General features: G+C 40.4%; 1 protein-coding gene across 8 annotated transcripts in view; it reads left to right on the top strand.

Annotated features, from left to right (window-relative positions):
• The window catches only part of LOC143017865 (uncharacterized), a 466837-nt gene that overhangs the window by 62510 nt on the left and 382011 nt on the right, over positions 1-22316 (top strand). For 7 of the 8 annotated variants that reach the window (XM_076172851.1, XM_076172852.1, XM_076172856.1 and 4 more), the window contains exon 5: positions 8769-8837. In XM_076172851.1, the coding sequence (XP_076028966.1) occupies positions 8769-8837 (69 nt within the window). Of the gene's footprint in view, positions 1-8768; positions 8838-22316 lie in introns of those variants that run through there. The other variant, XM_076172858.1, reaches the window with a different exon arrangement.

The raw sequence follows: 22316 nt of genomic DNA, 5'->3' as shown, positions 1-22316 counted from the left end.
CTTTGTCCCTTCTGTCTTTTGCCTCACTGCATCTTTTGTTGAACCAACATTTAATGTACTCTCTCGCTTTTGTCTTGGTACATGCCTGTTTACCCCTTCATTGTAATTATCCATCAATATATTCCATTTCTCTTCCACTGTTGTCTCTTCCATATAGAATTTTTCCCAGTTTGCATTCCGGAAGAATGTCTTTAGTTTTGCAAAGTCTGTTTTGTTGTACATCAATCTTCCTTTCCTATGCTTTTCGTTCCTCTCCATGTCTATTTCTTCCTTTAGTACAGTTTCGATGAGTACATGGTCACTCTTTCCAATTGGTGTCTTGTACTGGACTTTGTCCACTATTTCAGGTTCTGTTGTAAATATTAAATCTAGTTTCGATGGCTCTTCATTGTTTCTGTACCTTGTGTTTTCACTGACCCATTGGGTCATTGTGTACTCCATGGTCATGTCTAGCAGTACGTTGCCCCACAAGTCATCTCCTCGCACTGTCATGTTGTCCCAACAAATTTCTTTGCAATTGAAGTCCCCCATAATTACCAGGTTACCCTTACCCATTAGTATCTCATTTAGTGATTTTCTTGTATCTTCTAGCATTTTTGTATGTTCGTTCTCTTTCCAAGCATTCATTTTTGGGGGCACATAGGTCACCACAAACTTTCTACTTTTCATATTCTTGCCTTCGACTTTTATCATGATCAGTTCAACATTACCTTTGCCCTCTGCAATTTTTGTCACCTTTAGGTCTTTCTTGGCCAAGAACATGATTCCTCCTCCCTGTTTCTTGTCCCTGTTTTTTACCCAGTAATTGTGTAGGCCTTGTCCAATAACGATGGATGGTATTTCACCTCTTAGTTTAGTCTCTACAATTCCCATTATGTCTGGTTTTTCTTCTAACATTAATGTGTGTGTGTGTATATACAGTATATATATATATATATATATATATATATATATATATATATATATATATATATAATATATATATATACTGTATATATTTACCTAGTTGTATTATATGGGAAGGGAGCTATGCTTGTAGTGACCCATCTTTGTATCTTTCAGCATCAAGTTTGTTCTTAAATTCTTGAATAGTATTTGCACACACTGTTGCCTTATCTAATTTATTCCAGATATCCACCACTGTGTGTGGGAAGCTGTTCTTTTTCACTCTTCTAATATTATCCTTTTTTATTTTATTTTCATGTCCTCTTGTTTTTTTTCTTTCACACTTTTATAAATCATCTCTATCTAGGACTTCCATTCCTTTCTTGATTATATAGTCAGTAGATCTCCTCTTTCTCTTCTTTGTTCCAGAGTTCGTAGTTCCAAATTGGTCAATCTTTGTTCGTATGTCAATTTAGAGAGTGCTGGTGCCATCTTTGTCGTTGCTTTTTGGATTCTTTCTAATTTCTTTATATTCTTTTTAGTACTGGGTGTCCATAGTGTTGCAGCATACTCCAATTTTGGTCTTATCAGTGTAACTAATATTTTCTTGACCATTTCCTCATCCAAATAGTCAAAAGCCACTTTCATCAACCTTAGTAAGTTGAAGGTTTCTCCGACTATTTTATTGATATGTTTGTCTGGTGACATGTCTTTGCTGATAATTACTCCTAGGTCCCTTTCCAAGCTCACTTTTTTTACTTCACAAATTTTATAATTCCTCGATATTCTATTTTTACTTTTTCCAAACTCCATTATACTACATTTCTTGATATTAAAGTTCACTTCCCACTTTTGACTCCATTTCCAGATTTTATTTAGGTCTTTCTGTAGTGATTCACAATCTTCCTCTGTACTTATTTTCTTTAGTATTTGCATCATCTGTGAAGAAGTTCATATTACATTCCACACCTTCATCCATGTCATTTATGTATATGGCAAACATGATCGGGGCCAATACTGAACCTTGCAGGACACCACTTATCATTTCTTCCCAGGTTGAGTATTTGTCTCTAATTACTGCCCTCATTTTTCTCCCAGTCAAGAAGTCTTACATTCATTCCAATCATTTTCCTTTAATACCACCTATTGATTCTATTTTTATCATCATTTTTTTATGTGGTACTTTATGAAATTCTTTTTGTAGATCTAGAAAAGCACAGTCCGCCCATCCACCCCTTTCTTGTATTATTTCTATTAGTCTAGAGTAGAAGCAAATCAAGTTTGTGGTACATGATCTTACTTGTCTAAATCCAAATTTATTTGGATTCAGTATATATATATTTTTTCTTCCAGATGTTTAACCCATCTACTTTCGATAAATTTTTCACATATTTTTGCTATTGTGCTTATAAGGGAGACCAGTCTGTAGTTAGTTGGACTTTCTTTGTCCCCTCCTTTATATATTGGTACAATATTTGCATTTTTCCAGTCCTGTGGTACATTTCCCTCTTTGAGTAGTTAATTATCTCGTATATTTTGTCCATCAATTCATCTATGCAATCTTTTAATATCCAGTTTGCAATTCCATCTGGACTGTGTGATTTTCTGACATCAAGGTTTTTTATTTGGTCTCTAATTCCCTTCTGTGTCACAATTATTTCTCTCATTGGGAGGTATTTTCCTCTGTATTTCCTAACAGTTTTGTGAACTTTCAATTATGAATACTGATTTGAAATGTGTGTTCATAATTTCAGCCATTTCTACATCTTTATATTTGTAATTCCCTTGGTGCAGGCTTACTATTTCTTGTTTGTCTTTTATTTTACCATTTACATACTTGTAAAATAGTTTAGGTTCTTCGCATTTTTCTATTATGTCCCTTTCATAGTCTCTCTTTTCTTCTCTATGTATACATAATCATTTCTTAGTTTGAGATATGTTTGCCACTTACTCATTTTGTTTATATTTTTTCCATCTTTTCCAAGCTTCTCTTTAGCCTCACTACATTTTTTATTGTACCAGCACTTAATGTATACCCTTTCTTGCTTCTGTTTTGTTACATATTTCTTTATTCCCTCATTGTAAATTTCTTTTAGTATGTTCCATTTCTCTTCCATCTTTCTTTCTTCATTTAAGAAGTTTTCCCTATTTGCATTTTGAAAGAATTTCTTGAGTTTCTCAAAATCTTTGTTGTACATCAATCTTCCTTTTCTATGTTTCTCATTTCTTCTCAAATCCATTTGTTCTTTTAGTTTGAACTCTATTAGTAAGTGGTCACTCTTCCCAATTGGGGTTTGTAATCAGTTCTGTCCACAATTTCAGGCTCTGGTGTATTAAATCTAGTCTTGATGGTTCCTCATTGTTCCTGTATCTGGTATTTTCCTTTAGCCATTGAGTCATTGTATATTCAGTGGTCATATCCAGTAGTATGTTTCCTCAGAGGTCTTCTCCATCCTTCACTGTCATTTCTTCCCAACATATTTCTTTTGAGTTAAAGTCACCCATAATTATTATATTTCCTCCTTTCAGTAAATCAGTAAGTACATTCTTTGTGTCTTTCAACAGTTTGGAGTGACCACTCTCTGTCCAAGACTGTGTTTTAGGGGGTACATACATTACTACAAATTTTCTACTTTTCATGTCACTGTTTTCAACTTTTATCATAATCAATTCCATTTTTTTTTCTTCTGTTATTTTGGTCACATTTAAGTCTTTCTTAGTCAAAAATATTACTCCACCCTGTTTTTCCTTTCTATTTTTCATCCAATGGTTGTATAGACCTTATTCCAGTGTTTGGTGGTAGAGGAGTTTTTAATTTTGTTTCTACAATTCCCATTACATCTGGTTTTTCTAATGCCAGTTTGTGTTTTGGAAATTTTTTCTTAGTTTTACAAAATCAGTTTCATTGTACATCAATCTTCCTTCTCTATGCTTATCATTCCTTCCTACATTTTGTTCTTTTTTCTTTTAATTCAAACTCTATTAGTATATGGTCACTCTTTCCAATTGGTGTTTTATACTCCATTTTGTTCATGATATCTGGTTCAGAAGATAATAAGTCTAGTTTAGACAGTTCCTCATTGTTTCTATATCTAGTATTTTCCTTAACCCATTGTGTTAAGGTGTATTCGATGGTCATATCCAGTGAGATGTTGCTCCAAAGTTCTTCTCCCCTTTTACTATCATTTCTTCCCAGATTATATCCTTTGCATTAAAATCACCCATAATTACGATGTTACCACCCTCTTTCAGTAACTCATTTAGCGCATTCATTGTGTCTTCCAGTAATTTAGGATTATCACTATCAGACCAAGCCTGTATTTTTGCTGGCACATACAATGCTACAAATTTTCTGCTTTTCATATTTTTGTTTACAAGTTTAACCATAATCAATTCCACATTATCTTTGCCTTCATTTATCTTTGTCACATTTAAACTCTTTTTGGTCAATATCATGACACCTCCCTGCTTGTCTGTTGTATTTTTTGCCCAGTGGTTGTATAGACCTTGTCTCACCATACTTGTTGATAGAGGGCCTTTCACTTTTGTCTCCACAATTCCCATAATGTCAGGTTTCTCTATTTCTAGATAGTCGTTTAGTTAATTAATTCCAGAGATCATGCCATCAATATTTGTGTATGCCACTTTTAGTTTCATATTTTCTTCTCTTTTTTGGTTTAAATTTCCATTTTTTTTATGTACCATTTTTTCAGTCTCAAGTCCAGTACTCTAGAAAAAAAAACTAATTTTTTCCATCTGTGTTCTTTTCTCATTTCTATCATTGGCTCCAATTCTGAGAGCCTTGTCTTTCTCTTTTTCCTCATCACTCATTTCCTTTTTTATCCATATATGTTTGAATTTCTTGCTGTTTGCTAATTTAACTGCTTTCGATAATACCTCCTCGGCTATCATTTGAGTTCTTAGTTTTATTTTCAGAGGTCTATGTTGTTTTTCTTTTGAATATTTGCCTATCCTGTGAATTTCGTCAATTTCTTTGTCAAAATTTTGCCCTTCGTCCTGTATTTCTTTCAAAATTTCCTTAGCTATTTCCTTTTCCTCCTTTTCTCTCTGGTATTTATACACATCATGTTTTTCTTGGATACCATGGACCACAATGCATTTACCTTTGTCAACTGTATCTCTCACCCAATTTTCCTTTTCTTTAATTACTTTCATAACTGTTTCTTTTGTATTTTCCTCCATCTGCTTTTGTACTATTTCTCTAAAAGATATATATATTTTTTTCCTGTTCTTGTTTCATTTGAATTTTTATTTGAGGTCTGTTTCTTTAATTGACTCTTCCACCTTTCCGATCACTACCTGTAATTGCTCTTTGATTTCCTTTTCCAGTTTTTAATTTTTAATTTTTGTCCACATTTTTCATTCTTTTACTTTTCTCTTTTGAGGATATCAGTTTCGCTCTTTAGGTCACTTAATTCTTTAATCATTTGCTTGTTACTGTTATGCAATGTAATCAATTTCCCATGTATATATGTGTATATATATATATATGTATATATGTATGTATATATATGTATATATATATATATGTATATATATATGTATGTATATATAAATATATACGTATATATATATATATATATATATATATATATACAGTCGTACCTCGGTACTCGACCGCCTCTATACTCGACCAAATCGGTGCTCGACCAAAAAATTCGAGTAGAAAATGCATCGGACCTCGAACAGATTTTCGGTACTCGACTAGCTCGAACAGCGGGTAAGCGTCAGTTCGACTCAGACCGCCAGCGGAGTAAGACGTACGCAGTTTGTTCGAGTATTTCTTCCCAGATTTAAACTTTTTCGTGTTGCTCTAGCCCTTAATAATGGGTCCAAAGAAAGACAGTGATAAGGGGAAAATTGGTTTCGGTGTTCGAACAAATCGGTGCTCGACCACCACCTCAGAACGGATTATGGTCGAGTACCGAGGTACGACTGTATATATATATATATATATATATATATATATATATATATATATATATATATATATATATAGTGAGTCTTCCTTATACGGTAATTCTTTATCCAGTAAATTCACAGTTATGGTATTTGGTAATTACTACCCTCGATTCTATCTATGTTAAGAAAAATTCACAGATTCGGTATCTGCTCATGTTTTGAAGAGGAAAGAGCAGGGAGAAGGTGCGTCTGCCATATCCTATTATTACATGTTATAATGGGTTCGGTATACGGTAATTTCAATTTGCGGTAAGGTTTTCAGGAACGCATATGTACTGTATAACGAGGACTTACTGTATATGTATATATATATATACATGAATATATATATATATACATAGATATATATATATATATATATTTATAGAGTACATACATATATATACAGTGGCCGCAAAAAAAAAGTTACATTTTCACCGCAAATAAAAATGTTACACGCGGCGCGACGTAACAAAAGAATTCTGGTCTGAGCCACAAGTGTAGTGGGCGGATCTAGCTATGACGTAGTCCCCTCCCTCACCCCCTATACCCCTCCACCGCAACATCTCACACCTCATGAGCCCGCAGAGCTCGTCGAGTAAAGATTGCCCATACGCTGCTCTCAATCACGCCATTTTTTCACTTGACACCCAACTTTGGCCGCCTATATTTCCACTTCCACCAGGCACAATGGTTAAAAATCAACTTTCCCTGGAACAGAAGAGCCGGGCCTTGTCCCTGATAGAACAAGGAGTATCTGTGATACGCGTGGCGGCGGAACTGCAAGTGTCAAGAATGACCGTTTACCGCCTGAAGAAAGCTGGTGATGCTCTGCCCCCGGCACGACACCGCGACGGAAGGAGGGCTCTGGCAGACCACGGAAGACATCAGCACGCACAGACTTCATTCTAAAGAAAGAAGTGAAGGCAGACCCCGGAATAACAGCCTTAGAACTGAAAGAAAAGCACCCGAAATTGCTCCAGGACGTCACAGTGAGAACCGTGCAGCATCGACTACAAAAGGACCTAAAATTACCATCACGTCGGGCCGCCAAGAAACCTCTGCTGACTGATAAGATGAGGAAGAAAAGGCTGCAGTTCTGTAAGAATTACCGACACTGGACATCAGACGACTGGAAGAAGGTGATGTTTAGTGATGAGAGTACGTTCCGGCTCATCAGAGGAACTTCAAAGCTGGTCCGCCGCCCCAGTAATGTCTCCCGCTACGACCCAAAATACACCGTCAAGACTGTTAAACATCCTGACAGCGTGATGGTGTGGGGCGCCTTCACTGGAAATAATGGTAGAGCTGGCTTGTATTTCCTCCCCAAGAACGTCACAATGAAGTCTGCCAACTACATCGAGGTTTTGCGAAACCACATGCTGATTTTCTGGCGGATCCATGACTGCAACTTTTTTATGCACGACGGAGCCCCAGCACACAAGTCCAAAGCAGTGAAGGATTTCCTGGAAACCAACAAGATTGATGTTCTGGAGTGGCCTGGTAACTCCCCTGACCTGAATCCCATTGAAAACGCATGGAATCAGATGAAAAACATCCTGGAGAAGGAACGACCCAGCACCATACCCGACCTGAAGGAGGCGCTGAAGAAGCACTGGGCCTCGATGGACCTACAGTATTTCGCCAACCTCGCCACTTCGATGCCCAAGAGGATCGAGATGGTGATCAAGAATAAGGGCCACATGACCAAATATTAATTTTGTATATATAATGTAAGCTTAAAAGGCAAATAAAACCCATTTAACATGTACTTTTGTGTTTAGTTATCCAAAAAATCTTAGTGTACCATTTTTTTTTGCGGCGACGGTATGTGTTCCTTAAGGCATATTGAATTATATGTGACAGCAAATTGGGTTCTGGTGAGTTTTCAATAAAGATATCTCAAAATTGACATATGAACACAGATTGGCCAAACTGGAACTACCAACTCTGGAACAAAGAAGAGAAAGACGAGATCTACTGGCCATTTTCAGAATCATGAAAGGCATGGAAGTCCTTGACAGAGAAGATTTATTAAAGTGGAAAAAAAGAAAAACAAGGGGACATGAAAAGAAACTCAAAAAGGATAATTATAGAAGAGATCTGAAAAAAATATATAGTTTCCCACACAGAGTGGTGGATGTCTGGAACAAATTGTATGAAACAATAGTATGTGCAAAAACATACAAGAATTTAAAGAATAAACTAGATGCTGAAAGATACAAAGATGGGTCACTTTGAGCATAGCTCTCTTCCTGTAAAATACAACTAGGTAAATGCTAGGTAAATGATTGCATCTCATGACGCCCACACAGGCATCATTATATGGAAAAAGTTAACCCAGCACTCACCAATCATCACTTGTGTGGACATTTGGGCCCAGAACATAAACCCACTTTGGGAATTGGTGGCATTTTATGTCCTGGGCCAATTTCTCAAGTGGGTTTATGTCCAGGGCCTAAATGTGTGCATATTTACCTAGTTGTATGCATTAGAAAAAATTTGACGCAGCCTGAAGGGATTTCTCCCCGTCTTCTCCTTTTCTGCATGAGGGGACGGAGAGGGGGGGTTGCCAGATCTATAAAGCGGCCTTGCTGTGGATGTGCTGTGTCTTGCAACACTGCTTCAGACCCAGGGCAGTGGACAGGATGCAGGGATGACCCATCATCCAGGAGGTGCCAAGATAAGAGGGCGGGAGGAGGGTGGAGGGGAGTGGAATATGTAGGGAATGGAATGGGTGGGAGTGGTTTCTATACCTTTTTCTTTTTGGCTACCCCCCATGTAAGGGGAAAAAAGCCTTTGGTATATGTATGTATTAAATGGGAAGGGTTGGAGAGTGTTGGGTTGCCCTAGGTGTATAGATAGATTGATAGATGAAAAATTTAGGTAACAATTACATTTTATATTTTTTTCTTCTGCAGAAGGATTCTAAAATTGATATCACAAATCAATGATCAGGCCTCTCCAGCAGCACCAAAGCAAAAAAATTTGTAAGTATACACAGCCATTAGAAAATTATTAATATATATATATATATATATATATATATATATATATATATATATATATATATATAAATATATATATAAATATATATACATAAATATATATATATATATATATGTGTGTGTGTGTTTAAATATGTATTTATGTATAAGTATGATTTGTTCATTATAGATTATATGCTGGCCAATAAGATGCACATGCATTTAAGACACACACCCTATTTTATTTACCTATTCACTCATTTTTCTTTTATATATTTCATATATTGATCTAATTTTTTTTTTTTATTTATTTATTTTTTTTTTTTTTATAGATGAGGTGACTGAGAAGTATGATAGGGGTTACTAGGTTGGGTAGAGTGAGAAATGAGGAGGTGAGGAGAACATGGATGGAAAGGGGGTTAGGAGATAGAGTTGATGAAAGAGTATTAGAATGGTTTGGACACATGGAAAGAATGAGTGAGGAAAGATTAACCACTTCCATACGGTGATGCCTACATAGGCGGCATGAGGAGCAAATGGGTACTCGATGTTGCCGACGTCGCCATCTTGATTATATTTATTGTAGTTGTACCTACGTAATTTTCATTCTAAACTGGCTTCATCAGTTTTCTATGGTTATTAAAATACATGGGTGAAAGAGAACAAACGATTGAGCACTGACTTTATTTTTTATAATGCGATTATTATGATGCAACATCGCATATCGGGCAGCTAATGCTGCCAGACGTGTGATGTGCCCCGTAGTGAAGAGGTTAATAAAAGAGGTGTGGAAGGCAGAGGTGGAAGGAGTGAACATGTGGGGGCAAACAAGGATGAGATTGATGGGATAAAAGTGGCATTCAGAAAGAGGGGAAAGTCTGTTGGGCTTTGCATTCAGCATCTGAATGGGATGCTGTGTTATGAAGGGAACACATTGTACTTTGTCTAGGGCGTTGTCTACAATCCTAGGTGTTGTGGGAGTTTGATTTGTGGATATTGCACCAATTGATGCTGAGGTTGTTATTTATAGGTACTCTTGGGTTGCGGGGGTTAGGGGGGCTTGGAGTGTTGTTGTTGTTGTTGTTGTCATTCCCTAGACTGTCTGTCCGAGCAGTCCCGTCTCCCCAAGGAATGCCACAGCCGAAACTGGGTTTTCCCACAAATCCTTTATAGAGTGTATGTTGTGTTGTTTGCGTGCATGATTGTGTATAATGCAGTCTTCCATTATGTGTTGTATGGTATGGGGTGAAGTGTTACATCCTGGGCAGCTGTTCACAGTGCGGTCATCCAGCCTCTTCTGGTAGCTTAGAAGTGCTGGGTGGTGGCCGCACTGCAGTCTGGCCAGGTGGACTCTGTCCTTTCGTGGGAGAGAGGATTCAGAAGGGTGTATATCAGGGGGTCTGGCATGCAGCAGTGTGTTGTCTTTCAGTGTGTTAATGGAGCAGTGAGTGATATGATTATGAATATGTTTCCGGAGGCTGGTATTTGGTGGTTGTGGAGGAAGAGAAGAGAGTATCTGTGTGTGATACAGGTCTTTGGGTATTGTTTTAATGTTTCTTGGTGTGTGTGGGTGTTCTGCTATGTAGTGTAGCGGGTGTGATGTGTTTGTGGTGGCTGCGGCAAGTGTTTGTGTGCCTCTCATGTCGAGGTGGTCCTTGACTTTGAGGACTTTGGTTTCATGGTTTAAATGGCCTGTAGGTGTTGTATTTGTGCAGCCTGTAATTGTTTTTAGGGCTTTTTTTTTGTATGATTTGAAGGGTGTTGTGGTGTGTCTCACTGAGATTAGGAGTCCATGCAGGACTCGCATAATTCATCACTGAGCGTATGCATTGTTTGTATATTGTTGTATTAGTTTCTTTGTTTTGTCCAAATGTTGTTCCAGCGATTGACTTAAGTGCATTAAGTCTAGGTGTGCATTTGTTTTTTATGTTTGTGATGTGATGTTTGAAAGACATGGATGTATCGTATGTTACACCAAGAATTTTCGGTGTGTTTGTGTGTGGTATTAGAGTGTTGTTGATGTAGAGATGAGGTATGTATTTGTGTTCTTTTGTCCAGTTGGTGAGAAGTGTTGCTGTGGATTTGGTTGGAGCTATTTTGAGTCTGTTTGTGATGAACCATGTGTTGAGTGTATCAAGGTATGGCTGGATTATTTCTGCAGCTTTGTCTGTGTTACGATGTGTGCATGTGAATGTTATATCGTCTGCATAGGAAGAGATTTGTATTTCTGAGGTGTCTGGTGTGGGTAAGTCATGCATGTATAGATTAAAGAGTGTGGGGGATAGAACAGAGCCCTGTGGTATTCCATTCTTAATGTTTCTGATGTGCGACGATTGGCCATTATATGGCATGTAAGCATTCCTACCTGCCAGATAATTGGCCAGCCATCTTTTGGTATTATTGTGCATGTCTGTGTTATATATTTTATTTGTTAGGTTGTGGCGGGGGATAGCATCAAAAGCTTTACTAATATCTAATGTTATAAGAAGTGTTTTGTGGTGGGGCCTATCTGAATTGATGCCATCTAAAATTCTTTGTGTGAGGTTTATCAGAAGAGTGTTTGTGGAGTGTAGTGGCCTAAAACTGTGTTGTGAGTCAGCAAGGGGAATATGTGGTGTGACAAGTTTAAGTATTAGGCATTCAATGACTTTAGAGGGGTTGCAGAGAAGTGTGATTGGGTGGTGCGATGTTGGGGTTGTTGGGTCTTTGTTCAGTTTTGGAATGGTGATTATTTTACCATGCTTCCAGATGTCAGGTATAGTGTTGTGTGAATAGCTGTAGTTTGCAATGTTTGTGAGTGCGTGTATACCTTGTGGTCCAATGCGTTTTAGGTGGATGTTACTTATGTTATCAGGGCCACAGGCAGATGAGTGCTTGAGATTATGTATTATGTGTTTTGTGTGACTGTCTATGAAGGGTGTATAGTCTGAGTCTGTGGGAAAGTCTTTCTTACGTCGAATAGTGCATCGGTCGTCAGGGTGAGAAGTGAGATGGCTTGTCTGTGCAAAATGATTTATGAGTGTGTTTGCTTGTTGTCTGTTTGAGGGTAGATTGTCTGTTGTTGTGATTATTGCTGCGTGAGAGCGTGTTGTGTTACTGTTGGATAGTGTAATGCTGTTGAGTGTTTTGTACAATTTGCTGGTGTTTGTTTTGTGATCAAGTGTATTGATAAAGTTTTGCCAATTTTGTGTTTTTTGTTTGTGTATTTTATTGGCAATCACAGTGTTTAGTGTTTGTATTTGGTCTGCTATGTTTTGAGGGATAGGTGTGGGGGTATTGTGTTTAAGTGTGTCTCGTTGTCTGATGAGGCCTTGGATTTCTGGTGTGAAGTTGGGGTTGTGTGATTTTCTGTTGCCTCTAGGGATGTATCTCTTGTCTGCGTTTTGTATGATTGTATTAAAAGTGTGCACAGCATTGTTTATGTTTGTGATTGGTGTACTGTTAAGTGTTTCAAAATGTTGTTCTGTCTCTTCAGTAAAAGCTTTCCAGTTAGCTCTCTTGTAATTGGTGTATGTGTGTCTGTGGCCAACTGGGGTGCATCTTGTTTTGGTGGTGATGATGATTGGAAGGTGGTCAGAACCAAGGGTTCCGACCACTCTCCATGATGTTTTTGGCTTTAGGCAGGGGGAGCAGAAGGTGATATCAGGAGAGGAGGGAGTGTATAGGGCTTGGTGTGGGATATGTGTATGATTATGTGTGTTGTTCATGATAGTCAATGAGTCAAACTGAGTCTGTATATCAAGCCCTCTGTCTATGTCAGGGTTGTCGACATACCAGGCAGATGACTTGGCGTTGAAGTCACCACCCATGATCAGGTTGGGGATTGAGGCTAGTTGGCTAAATTGAGGCCTGAGGGTGTTTGGAACTGTGGGGGATGATTGGGGGGGAATGTACATGTTAACTATTGTCAGTGTTGATTTGTTGCCTGTGCAGATTCGAATGGATTGGATTTCTGTAGTGTTATCTGTGGTAGGGAGGAGAATTTTGGTTGTGGCACTTGTGTCCACAATACAGATGGAGTGGTGGATCAGGGTGATGAGTCCACCGCCATTGCCGTCAGTCCGATCTTGTCTGATAGTGGTGTAATTATGAAATGATGGTGTTTTGTGTGAGTGTCTTACTTTTGTTTCTTGTAGAATTGCAATGTGTATGTTGTGTTGTTTAAGAAAGTGTTTGAGTTCATGTTTTTTCGTGTTAATACCGTCAATGTTGTGTTGTAGTATGTTGATGTTATGTGTCCTGTATGTGTTGTATGTTGCCGTTTGGGGTTGAGGTTGGGGTGTTAATGGGGAAGGTATAGGATCTGGGTTAGAGGGGGGGAAAGGAGAGATTGGGGACAAAGGAAGGGGAGTACTGATTGGGGATAAGGGCAAAGGGAAATTGGAAGTGGGTAAGGGTGCTGGCTGTGGTTGGGGAGGTGGGAGTGGGGTTACTGGAGGGCAGGTAGAACATGTCCAAGTGTTTGTGTATTGGTTTGTGTCAGCAAGTGTTGTACAAGTGAGGTGGGCCCAGTTTTTGCACATATTGCATTGAACTGAGCCCTTTGTCTGTCTGCTCGAGGTAATGGGTTTAGAGCATGTTGGGCATGTGTATTTTGTGGTGGGCCAAGGATTGCTCTCTACATCTCTGGCTAAAAGTAGAAGAAGAGGGGTGATCGCCAAAAAAATCACCCCTCGGTGCAGAAAAAACATAACATTGCATGTTGAGGAAAAGGATTGTGGTACTCCCCAAGGCAGTCGTAGCTCCTCTTGGGGATCGGTGCCACCTGCGTAGAGCTGGTGGCCAGGGCTGGTTGCCGCCGTTTGGCCCCCAACTCTTGGGGTTGGGGGTTGGTCCCACGACATAGATGCTGCGGCTCCAGGACGTAGCGGTGTTGTTAGTTTGGGGGGTGTTGGGGGGGGTGTCGGCTTACATTGCCCCATGCTCCATTTGTGTTATTGATGTTCATAAAGTTATGGTCTACTGATTTGACTAGGTTCCTAGCTGCAGAACGTGATCGGGTATTTTGTGACCTTGTAAATATTTTTATACATGTAAGTCAATGATGAAAGAAAAACAGATATATATATAAATATATATGCACAAAGATAAAAAAAAAAAGGGTATATTACTTGTTCATCGTTCCAAAGGTGGTTCCTATAGGGCAAGGAGTAGATTGTTGGTTTGTGCTGTTGATGATGTTCAACCTAAAATGTTTTTATAATTAGTTTTATGTATATATAAATTTCTTCCTCACCTTCAAAGAAAATTGAAATCCAAGATGAAGTATTCTTAGAATATGAGAATATGCATGTGTATATATATATATATATATATGATTATAATTTAGCTAAAAAGGGGCATTTTTTAAATTTTTATATATAAATGTGTTTGACTGGAAGACAGTTACTTGTGCTGCAGACTGTTGAATTTGATAGGTGGTCTTGGGATGATGTGGAGAGCCAGGTGGGTAGTTAATCACATAGGGGGTGGTGCCGAGGGTGTAGTAGCAGGGTGATCTGTCGGTTAGATGGGCGACCCTGTTGTCCTGTTCAGTTGATTCGGCACCACCTTGAGTTTCTTTTCTGGGAGGAGAGGTGGGGAATTTGGTTACACGTTGTCTATGTTGCCCAAGGAGGAAATAAAATTGTTTGTTGTAGCGGTGTTGATTGTGACAGCTCACAAATTTTGCTGGATTGTGGCAACTGATACATTTGGGCTATGTCCACACAATGTGTTCAAGCAAACTCTAACTAAATAACTGATTTCGGCACTTGTGTATATGGGGAAGAGTACACAAGGTCACTTGATCCTGGAACACTCAAAGATTGAATGGTTTTGTGTTATTCTGCGTGCTACCCAACGAGTAATATAGGTATACATGGTCACTTTCGTTGGCACTGGGGTTCACTTTATCAGTGTCACTTATTTTGGGGGTGGGTGGTGCTGCTACCAGTGTAAAAATGGTTCTATGGTGGATAAATCAAAGACCACAAGACCTCTTGAAAAGTTTAATTATCAAACATTACACCAGCAGACTTTCCCGGTCTGCTTTCCACCTAAAGACTGATAGCTCTTCTCTCTGTTGGTGGAATGCATCTGAAAAAACCTACATCAGCATATTGAACAGTTTACAGGTTATAGTTTACATTTTTTGGCGGAGTCTACTGGGACTCCGCAGATGAAATAGACAGTCAGCATCATAGCGTCCGGGACGTAGACAGACTTGGGACTGAAGGTTATAGAATCACGGGATATTTGATGCGTATTTAATGCAGATCTGATCCATCGTTCGATAATACGTTGGAATTGATGAAAAACTGTAAAAAGTACTATAATTACTATAGGCTAAAGGCTACACAAGAAGAGGGTATTACAAAGGATGCACTAGAATACTCTAAACCTCAAATACAAAGAGTTTTAAGACTTACATTGTTTGGCTAGGCGTGGGGTGTGTACATCTTTCTAGATCGGACCAAGACTGGCGCCTAGAGGTGACGTGACATCACCCACAGTAACCGGTTCTTACACACCTTCTTAAGTCTAATTCTTTAAGTGAACATTGTACAAATAATGAGATGCTATCTTGCAGCACAGCTTGCAGACAACTTACAACGATAGTATTCTTAAGCAGACGAAGCTTCTGCTCGCAGCATACTTAAATTAAACATTACGAAAAACAAACTTGGAAACCTCTTCCGAGGGGAAACGAGCCTTACGACAAAAAGATATGTAAACATGGGGATACACGGACATATAAAAAAGCCCCGTTACCTCTCGTAACGGCACACTCCCTTCCTAATTTTCTAGGGGGGAAAATTACCAAATCTATTGACCTAGCAACACAAGCTCAGAAATGGGTCTTACATATTCATGGGCTTTGTTGTTTACCACAACTCTTACTTGGACCTTCCTGACTAAATCATCCTTGCCAGGGAATACTTTGTTTACAATACCCAAGGGCCACTGTCCTTGGGGACACTCTTGATTTTTTACCAACACTACATCATCCACCTTTACATTTGGAGAGGAATTGACCCACTTTCTTCTGGGTTGCAAAGAGGAAAGATACTCTTTCTTCCATCTCTTCCAGAATTCCTCAGCAAGGTGATGGACATGCTTCCATTGAGATTTGTATACTGCCTTAATATCTATCTCTTCAGGAAGAGTTACAGGAATATCAGTTTTCTGAGTGAGAAGGATGGACGGAGACAAAATGAAAGGACTACTAGGGTCCGGGGAAACAGGAACTAAAGGTCTGGAATTCACGATCTTACATACTTCTGCAAAGAAGGTTACTAACACCTCATGTGTTAATGCCTTGGGGTGATGGTTAGTCAGTATCACATTCATGATGTTGCGGACTATCCCCACCATACGCTCCCATGCTCCACCCATGTGAGAAGCATGAGGAGGGTTAAACAACCAAGTGCAACCTTGACTTGACAAGAAACTATTGACATCACCACCTTCATCGGTAATGGCAAGCAAGTTCAGTGCTTTGACAGCACCTACAAAGTTCGTGCCTCTGTCAGAACGCATCATCTTAACTGGGCCACGAATACAAATGAATCTCTTTAAGGCATTAATGAAGGAAGAAGTACTCAATTCTTCTACAGTCTCTATGTGGATAGCTCTGGAAACAAGACAGGTGAACAGAACGCCCCATCTTTTACTTTCGAGGAAGGAACTTCTAGTGCGCCGAGTTTTTATATGCCAGGGGCCAAAAAGGTCAACTCCTACATAGGAAAATGGCGGATTGGGAGTAAGTCTATCGACGGGTAAGTCTCCCATCTTCTGAACACACACCTTACCTCTTACCCTTTTACAGGTGACGCATTTGGAAATGACCTTAGAAATGGTACGTTTCCCTCCCAAAATCCAGAAACCACCTGTACGGACGGCTCCTTCTGTAATCACTCTCCCTTGGTGGTGCACTGTCTCATGGTAGTGACGGATCAACAACAAGCCTAAATGGGATTCCTTTGGAATAATAATAGGCCTTGCAAGCATACCCAGTATATCACCGCCTTGACTCAACCTGCCTCCTACACGAAGTAGGCCCTTCTGGTCTAAATAAGGAGACAGAGATGCAATGGGACTGGAAGGAGGTAAACAAACTTCACCTTGCAATTTAGTCATGGCAGACGAGAAATAATCCTTTTGGTATGTCTGAACAATGAAATCAGCTGCATCTTCTAGTTGATCGGGTGACTTATGTTTGTTGCATATATGCCAACCTGAACAACACTTGTTACCCAATCACACTTCTCTGCACCCCCTCTAAAGTCATTGAACGCCTAATACTTAAACTTGTCACACCATATATTCCCCTTGCTGACTCACAACACGGTTTTAGGCCACTACACTCCACAAACACTCTTCTGACAAACCTCACACAAAGAATTTTAGATGGCATCAATTCAGATAGGCCCCACCACAGAACACTTCTTATAACATTGGACATTAGTAAAGCTTTTGATGCTATCCCCCGCCACAACCTAACAAATAAAATATATAACACAGACATGCACAATAACACCAAAAGATGGCTGGCCAATTATCTGGCAGGCAGGAATGCTCATGTGTCATATAATGACCAATCATCGCACATCAGAAACATTAAGAACGGAGTACCACAGGGCTCAGTTCTATCCCCCACATTATTTAATCTATACATGCATGACTTACCCACGCCAGACACCTCAGAAATACAAATCTCTTCCTACGCAGACGACATAACAATCACCTGCACACATCGTAACACAGACAAAGCTGCAGAAATAATCCAGCCTTACCTTGACACACTCAACACATGGTTCATCACAAACAGACTCAAAATAGCTCCAACCAAATCTACAGCAACACTTCTCACCAACTGGACAAAAGAACACAAATACATACCTCATCTCTACATCAACAACACTCTAATACCACACACAAACACACCGAAAATTCTTGGTGTAACATACGATACATCCATGTCTTTCAAACAACACCTCACAAACATAAAAAACAAATGCACACCTAGACTTAACGCACTTAAGTCAATCACTGGAACAACATTTGGACAAAACAAAGAAACTAATATAACAATATACAAACAATGCATACGCTCAGTGATGAATTATGCGAGTCCTGCATGGGCTCCTAATCTCAGTGAGACACACCACAACACCCTTCAAATCATACAAAACAAAGCCCTAAAAACAATTACAGGCTGCACAAATACATCACCTACAGACCATTTACACCATGAAACAAAAGTCCTCAAAGTCAAGGACCACCTCGACATGAGAGGCACACAAACACTTGCTGCAGCCACCACAAACACATCACACCCGCTACACTACATAGCAGAACACCCACACACACCAAGAAACATTAAAACTACACCCAAAGACCTTTATTACACACAGATACTCTCTTCTCTTCCTCCACAACCACCAAATACCAGCCTCCGGAAACATATTCATAATCATATCACTCACCGCTCCATTAACACACTGAAAGACAACACACTGCTGCATGCCAGACCCCCTGATATCCACCCTTCTGAATCCTCTCTCCCACGTAAGGACAGAATCCACTTGGCCAGACTGCGATGCGGTCACCACCCAGCACTTCTAAGCTACCAGAAGAGGCTGGACGACCGTGTTGTGAACAGCTGCCCAGGATGTAACACTTCACCCCATACCATACAACACATAATGGAAGACTGCATTATACACAATCATGCACGCAAACAACACAACATTCACTCTATAAAGGATTTGTGGGAAAACCCAGTTTCGGCTGTGGCCTTCCTTGGGGAGACGGGACTGCTCGGACAGACAGTCTAGGGAACGACAACAACAACAACAACAACTTGTTACCTTGTTTGAAAGAACGGGCTATATGCTTAAGGAGAGCTACCGCTCTTACAAGTCTCCTCCAACAGGAGAAATTAGAGAACCTCTGAGCTAATGACGCAATTGCAGGCTCTACATTGCTTTTGTTTGCACTAACAAGGGGTTCAGACTCAATTGTGTAGTCTGATACCTTTACTTCTTTATCTGTCTCAGGGCTTACAAGAGGAAAACTTCCACTGGTGGATACAACATCCTCAAATAAGCTTGAGGGACCTGACAACCAATCACTCTGATTTAGGTCGGTTATTTCAAGACCACGGGTAGCCAGGTCTGCTGGATTACAATCTGTAGGTACATAATGCCATTGGTTAGGTTCGGTGGATGACCTAATGTGGTCTACTCTGTTACTCACGTAGACATGAAATCTACGCCTTTCATTATGAATATAGCCCAAGACAATCATGCTGTCAGAATAGAAATGCCTTGCGTCTAAGGGTTTGTCCAAGCAATCCGAGATGGAATTGCTGAGATTAACTGCCATCACTGCAGCACACAACTCTAACCTGGGAATAGTATGACCATGGTTGGGAGCTACTTTAGCTTGTCCCCTCACAAAACACACCTGGTAGCTTTTGGTATCACTGAAAACCTTAAGATATGATACAGCTCCTACTGCTACTCTGGAAGCATCTGAAAAGGTATGAAGCTCTATCCTGTGAGCTTGAGACAAAGAAATACTAGCAAACTGACGATTGATGCTTATGTCCTTGAGGTCCCTTAAGGACGTTAGCCATCTGGACCATTTGGTATGGATCTTAGCTGGTATGGGTTCATCCCAACCACACTTTAGATTGGTTATCTCTCTTAGGAGTAGTTTTCCCACTATTATTACTGGAGCTAAGAATCCCATGGGGTCAAACAGACTATTTACAACAGACAGTATCCCTCTTTTTGTCGAAGGCTTGTCTGAATCCATGAACTTATAGACGAAAACGTCTCTTTGGATGTCCCATAAGAGGCCCAGGCTATACTGCATAGGCATAGAGTCAGAAGTTAGGATCAGCTCCTCAAGATTATCGGCCAGCTCACTGGAGGCAAACTTTTTCAGCACTTCCTTACTGTTGGAAGTGATCTTGTGCAAGCGCAGGCGTCCTCCTTCTTGAAGTGCTGACTTAGAGTCTTGGATTAACTTGTAAGCAGTCTCCGCATCTGGCAGAGATGCTAACCCATCATCCACGTAGAAATTGTTCTCTATGAAATAGCGAACTTCAGGAGAGGCATCTTCTACAGACTTACGCAAGCCATAGGTGGCAATGGCGGGAGATGGCGTGTTCCCAAAAACGTGAACAGTCATCCTATACTCAATCAACCTTTCATCAGGGTCATTATTCTTGTACCAGAAGAATCTGAGATAATCTCTTTGCTCAGTCTTCACTTTGAAATTGTAGAACATCTGTTCTACATCAGCTGCCACTGCTACAGCTTCCTGACGGAAACGTAGAAGAATCCCGAGAATACTGTTTGTCATATCAGGACCTGACATCAGCATATCATTTAGGGAGAACTCTCTGGATTTGGCAGAAGAGTCGAACACAACCCTGATCTTGTCAGGTTTCTTAGGGTGGTACACCCCAAACAATGGAAGATACCAGCACTTCTGATCAGACTTCAATGGTGGTGCAACCTCAGCATGCCCACGATCTAACATCTTTTGCATGAAGGCCATCATATGCTGACGTTTTTTCCGGCTTTGTGCTGAGGCTACGATGGAGAGACAGTGTGCGGTGCCACACAAAGTCTCTATTATTACTGGTGGCTACAACATTGGGACGGAAAGGCAGTGGCGCGACCCAATGACCACTTTGATCCTTGCGGAACTCTGAGTTCATAACATCCAAGAACTTCCTGTCTTCAATCGACAGGGCGGCCTTGTCATCATCTTTGGTTACCTTGAACAAATCATCCTTTACTTCAGAAACATGAATCTGGTTACCACATGGTGCGACTATAGAGGGACGTCTATCATGTACAAAGGATGTTTTGAAACTGCTAATGACAGGAGGCCTACAAGTGCCATGGAGACACACTTCCCCAATGATTGCCCAACCCAGACTGGTCTGTTGAGCTAGAGGGGCATTGACAGGTCCAATTCTCTGGTCAAAAATGTAATGAGCTGAAGGCACATCTCGACCAATGATGAGTAGAATCTCAGCTTCAGGAACCAGAGGTGGAATACATTCGGCCAGGTGGGATAACCACGAGGAATGCTGTCGCATTCCACTAACTGAGGGTCAAACAAATCGAAAAACTCAGACCTTGCTAAAGAGCAATTGCACTGATCGTCTAGGATGGCATAACACCACACTCCGAGCTCTGGCTTACTTTCAGGATAGACCTTTACACTTACTCATGGAGGTGGGGTTACTGCATATCAAGGTACATTTGGAATTGACCGCAGCATCCTCCCCTCCCTGAGTCTTTACTATGGGGGTAAGAACATTTGGAAGCGGCACTTGATTGACTACAGGGGAGCGAGGTGTTTTATCTTGAGCAACCTCCCTTCCATGCTGTGTAACCGCTTGAGTCGAACTCCTCTTCGACCTGGGTTCATCGTGATGTAAGGCAGTCACATGAGTATGGGCCTTACAGAGTTTGCAGAAAGTTCTCTCTTTGCAGCTGGAAGGAGGATGGTTACCTTTGCAACATCTGTTGCACACTCCTTTATCGTTTAAGAAAACCTTCCTCTCGCTCACTGACATGGTGCGAAAAGCCCTGCAGAAATCCAAATGGTGTACGTAGGCATCATGGTAGACGCAAAAATCTCCCTTTTCTGCCTTTCTTTGCTCGGTAGGACTAGCGGCACCAACAGACCTGTCAGCGCCCGTGGTCGACTTACTGCCACTGGACAACATGGTGTCAGTCTTCTTCACACAAACTTAGAGCTCCAAGGCTTTGATAAGAGAAACATGGATCATTCTCGACCCTTGCCATCTCCTTCACAAACTCAATGAAGAAGGAGAAAGGTGGGTACGGCACACCGTGAGCAGTCTTGTAGTTCATGGCTCTGCCAGTCCACGCTCTCTGTATACAGGGTGGAAGTTTTGCGACAATGGGATTGATGCCTGACGAGGCGTCATAATATGCAAACAGTGTACTGTATACAGGGTTAGCCTTCAAGGCTTCTATCTGGTACAGAATGTCACACAGGTCGTATAACCTTAAGGTGTCTCTAGGTGAAATCCTAGAGAAGTTGGTGAGCTTCTTTTTAATTGAAGTCTCAATGATCGAAGGGGCAGCAAACCTGTCATCCAAGCGCTCCCAAATTCTACTGCACGCCAGGGTTGGATTCTTGGCATTTGAGTTTCTAGTTGTACGGGCCCATTCTTTAGACTCAGGACCTAGGTACTTAACTAACAGGTCTATTTCCTCCTTACATGAGGTGCCTAACTCTTGCACGACTTCCTTGAAACTCTCTTTCCAAACAGCATAGTCTTCCGCAGTATCATCAAACGTAGACAGCCTGCTAAGAAGTAAATCCTTCCGCAAGAAGAACTTGCTCAAATCGGCAGAATTGGAGGTTGTCCCCAATCTAGGAGATGCACTCCGAGGAGGTTTTACTACAGGTGGTGACACATAAGAAACATGGTTAGCA

This window comes from Oratosquilla oratoria, chromosome 33, assembly GCF_046742065.1.
Source record: "Oratosquilla oratoria isolate Oo_2021 chromosome 33, ASM4674206v1, whole genome shotgun sequence".
NCBI lineage: Eukaryota > Metazoa > Arthropoda > Malacostraca > Stomatopoda > Squillidae > Oratosquilla > Oratosquilla oratoria.
This window is presented reverse-complemented; position numbering and strand designations above follow the sequence as displayed.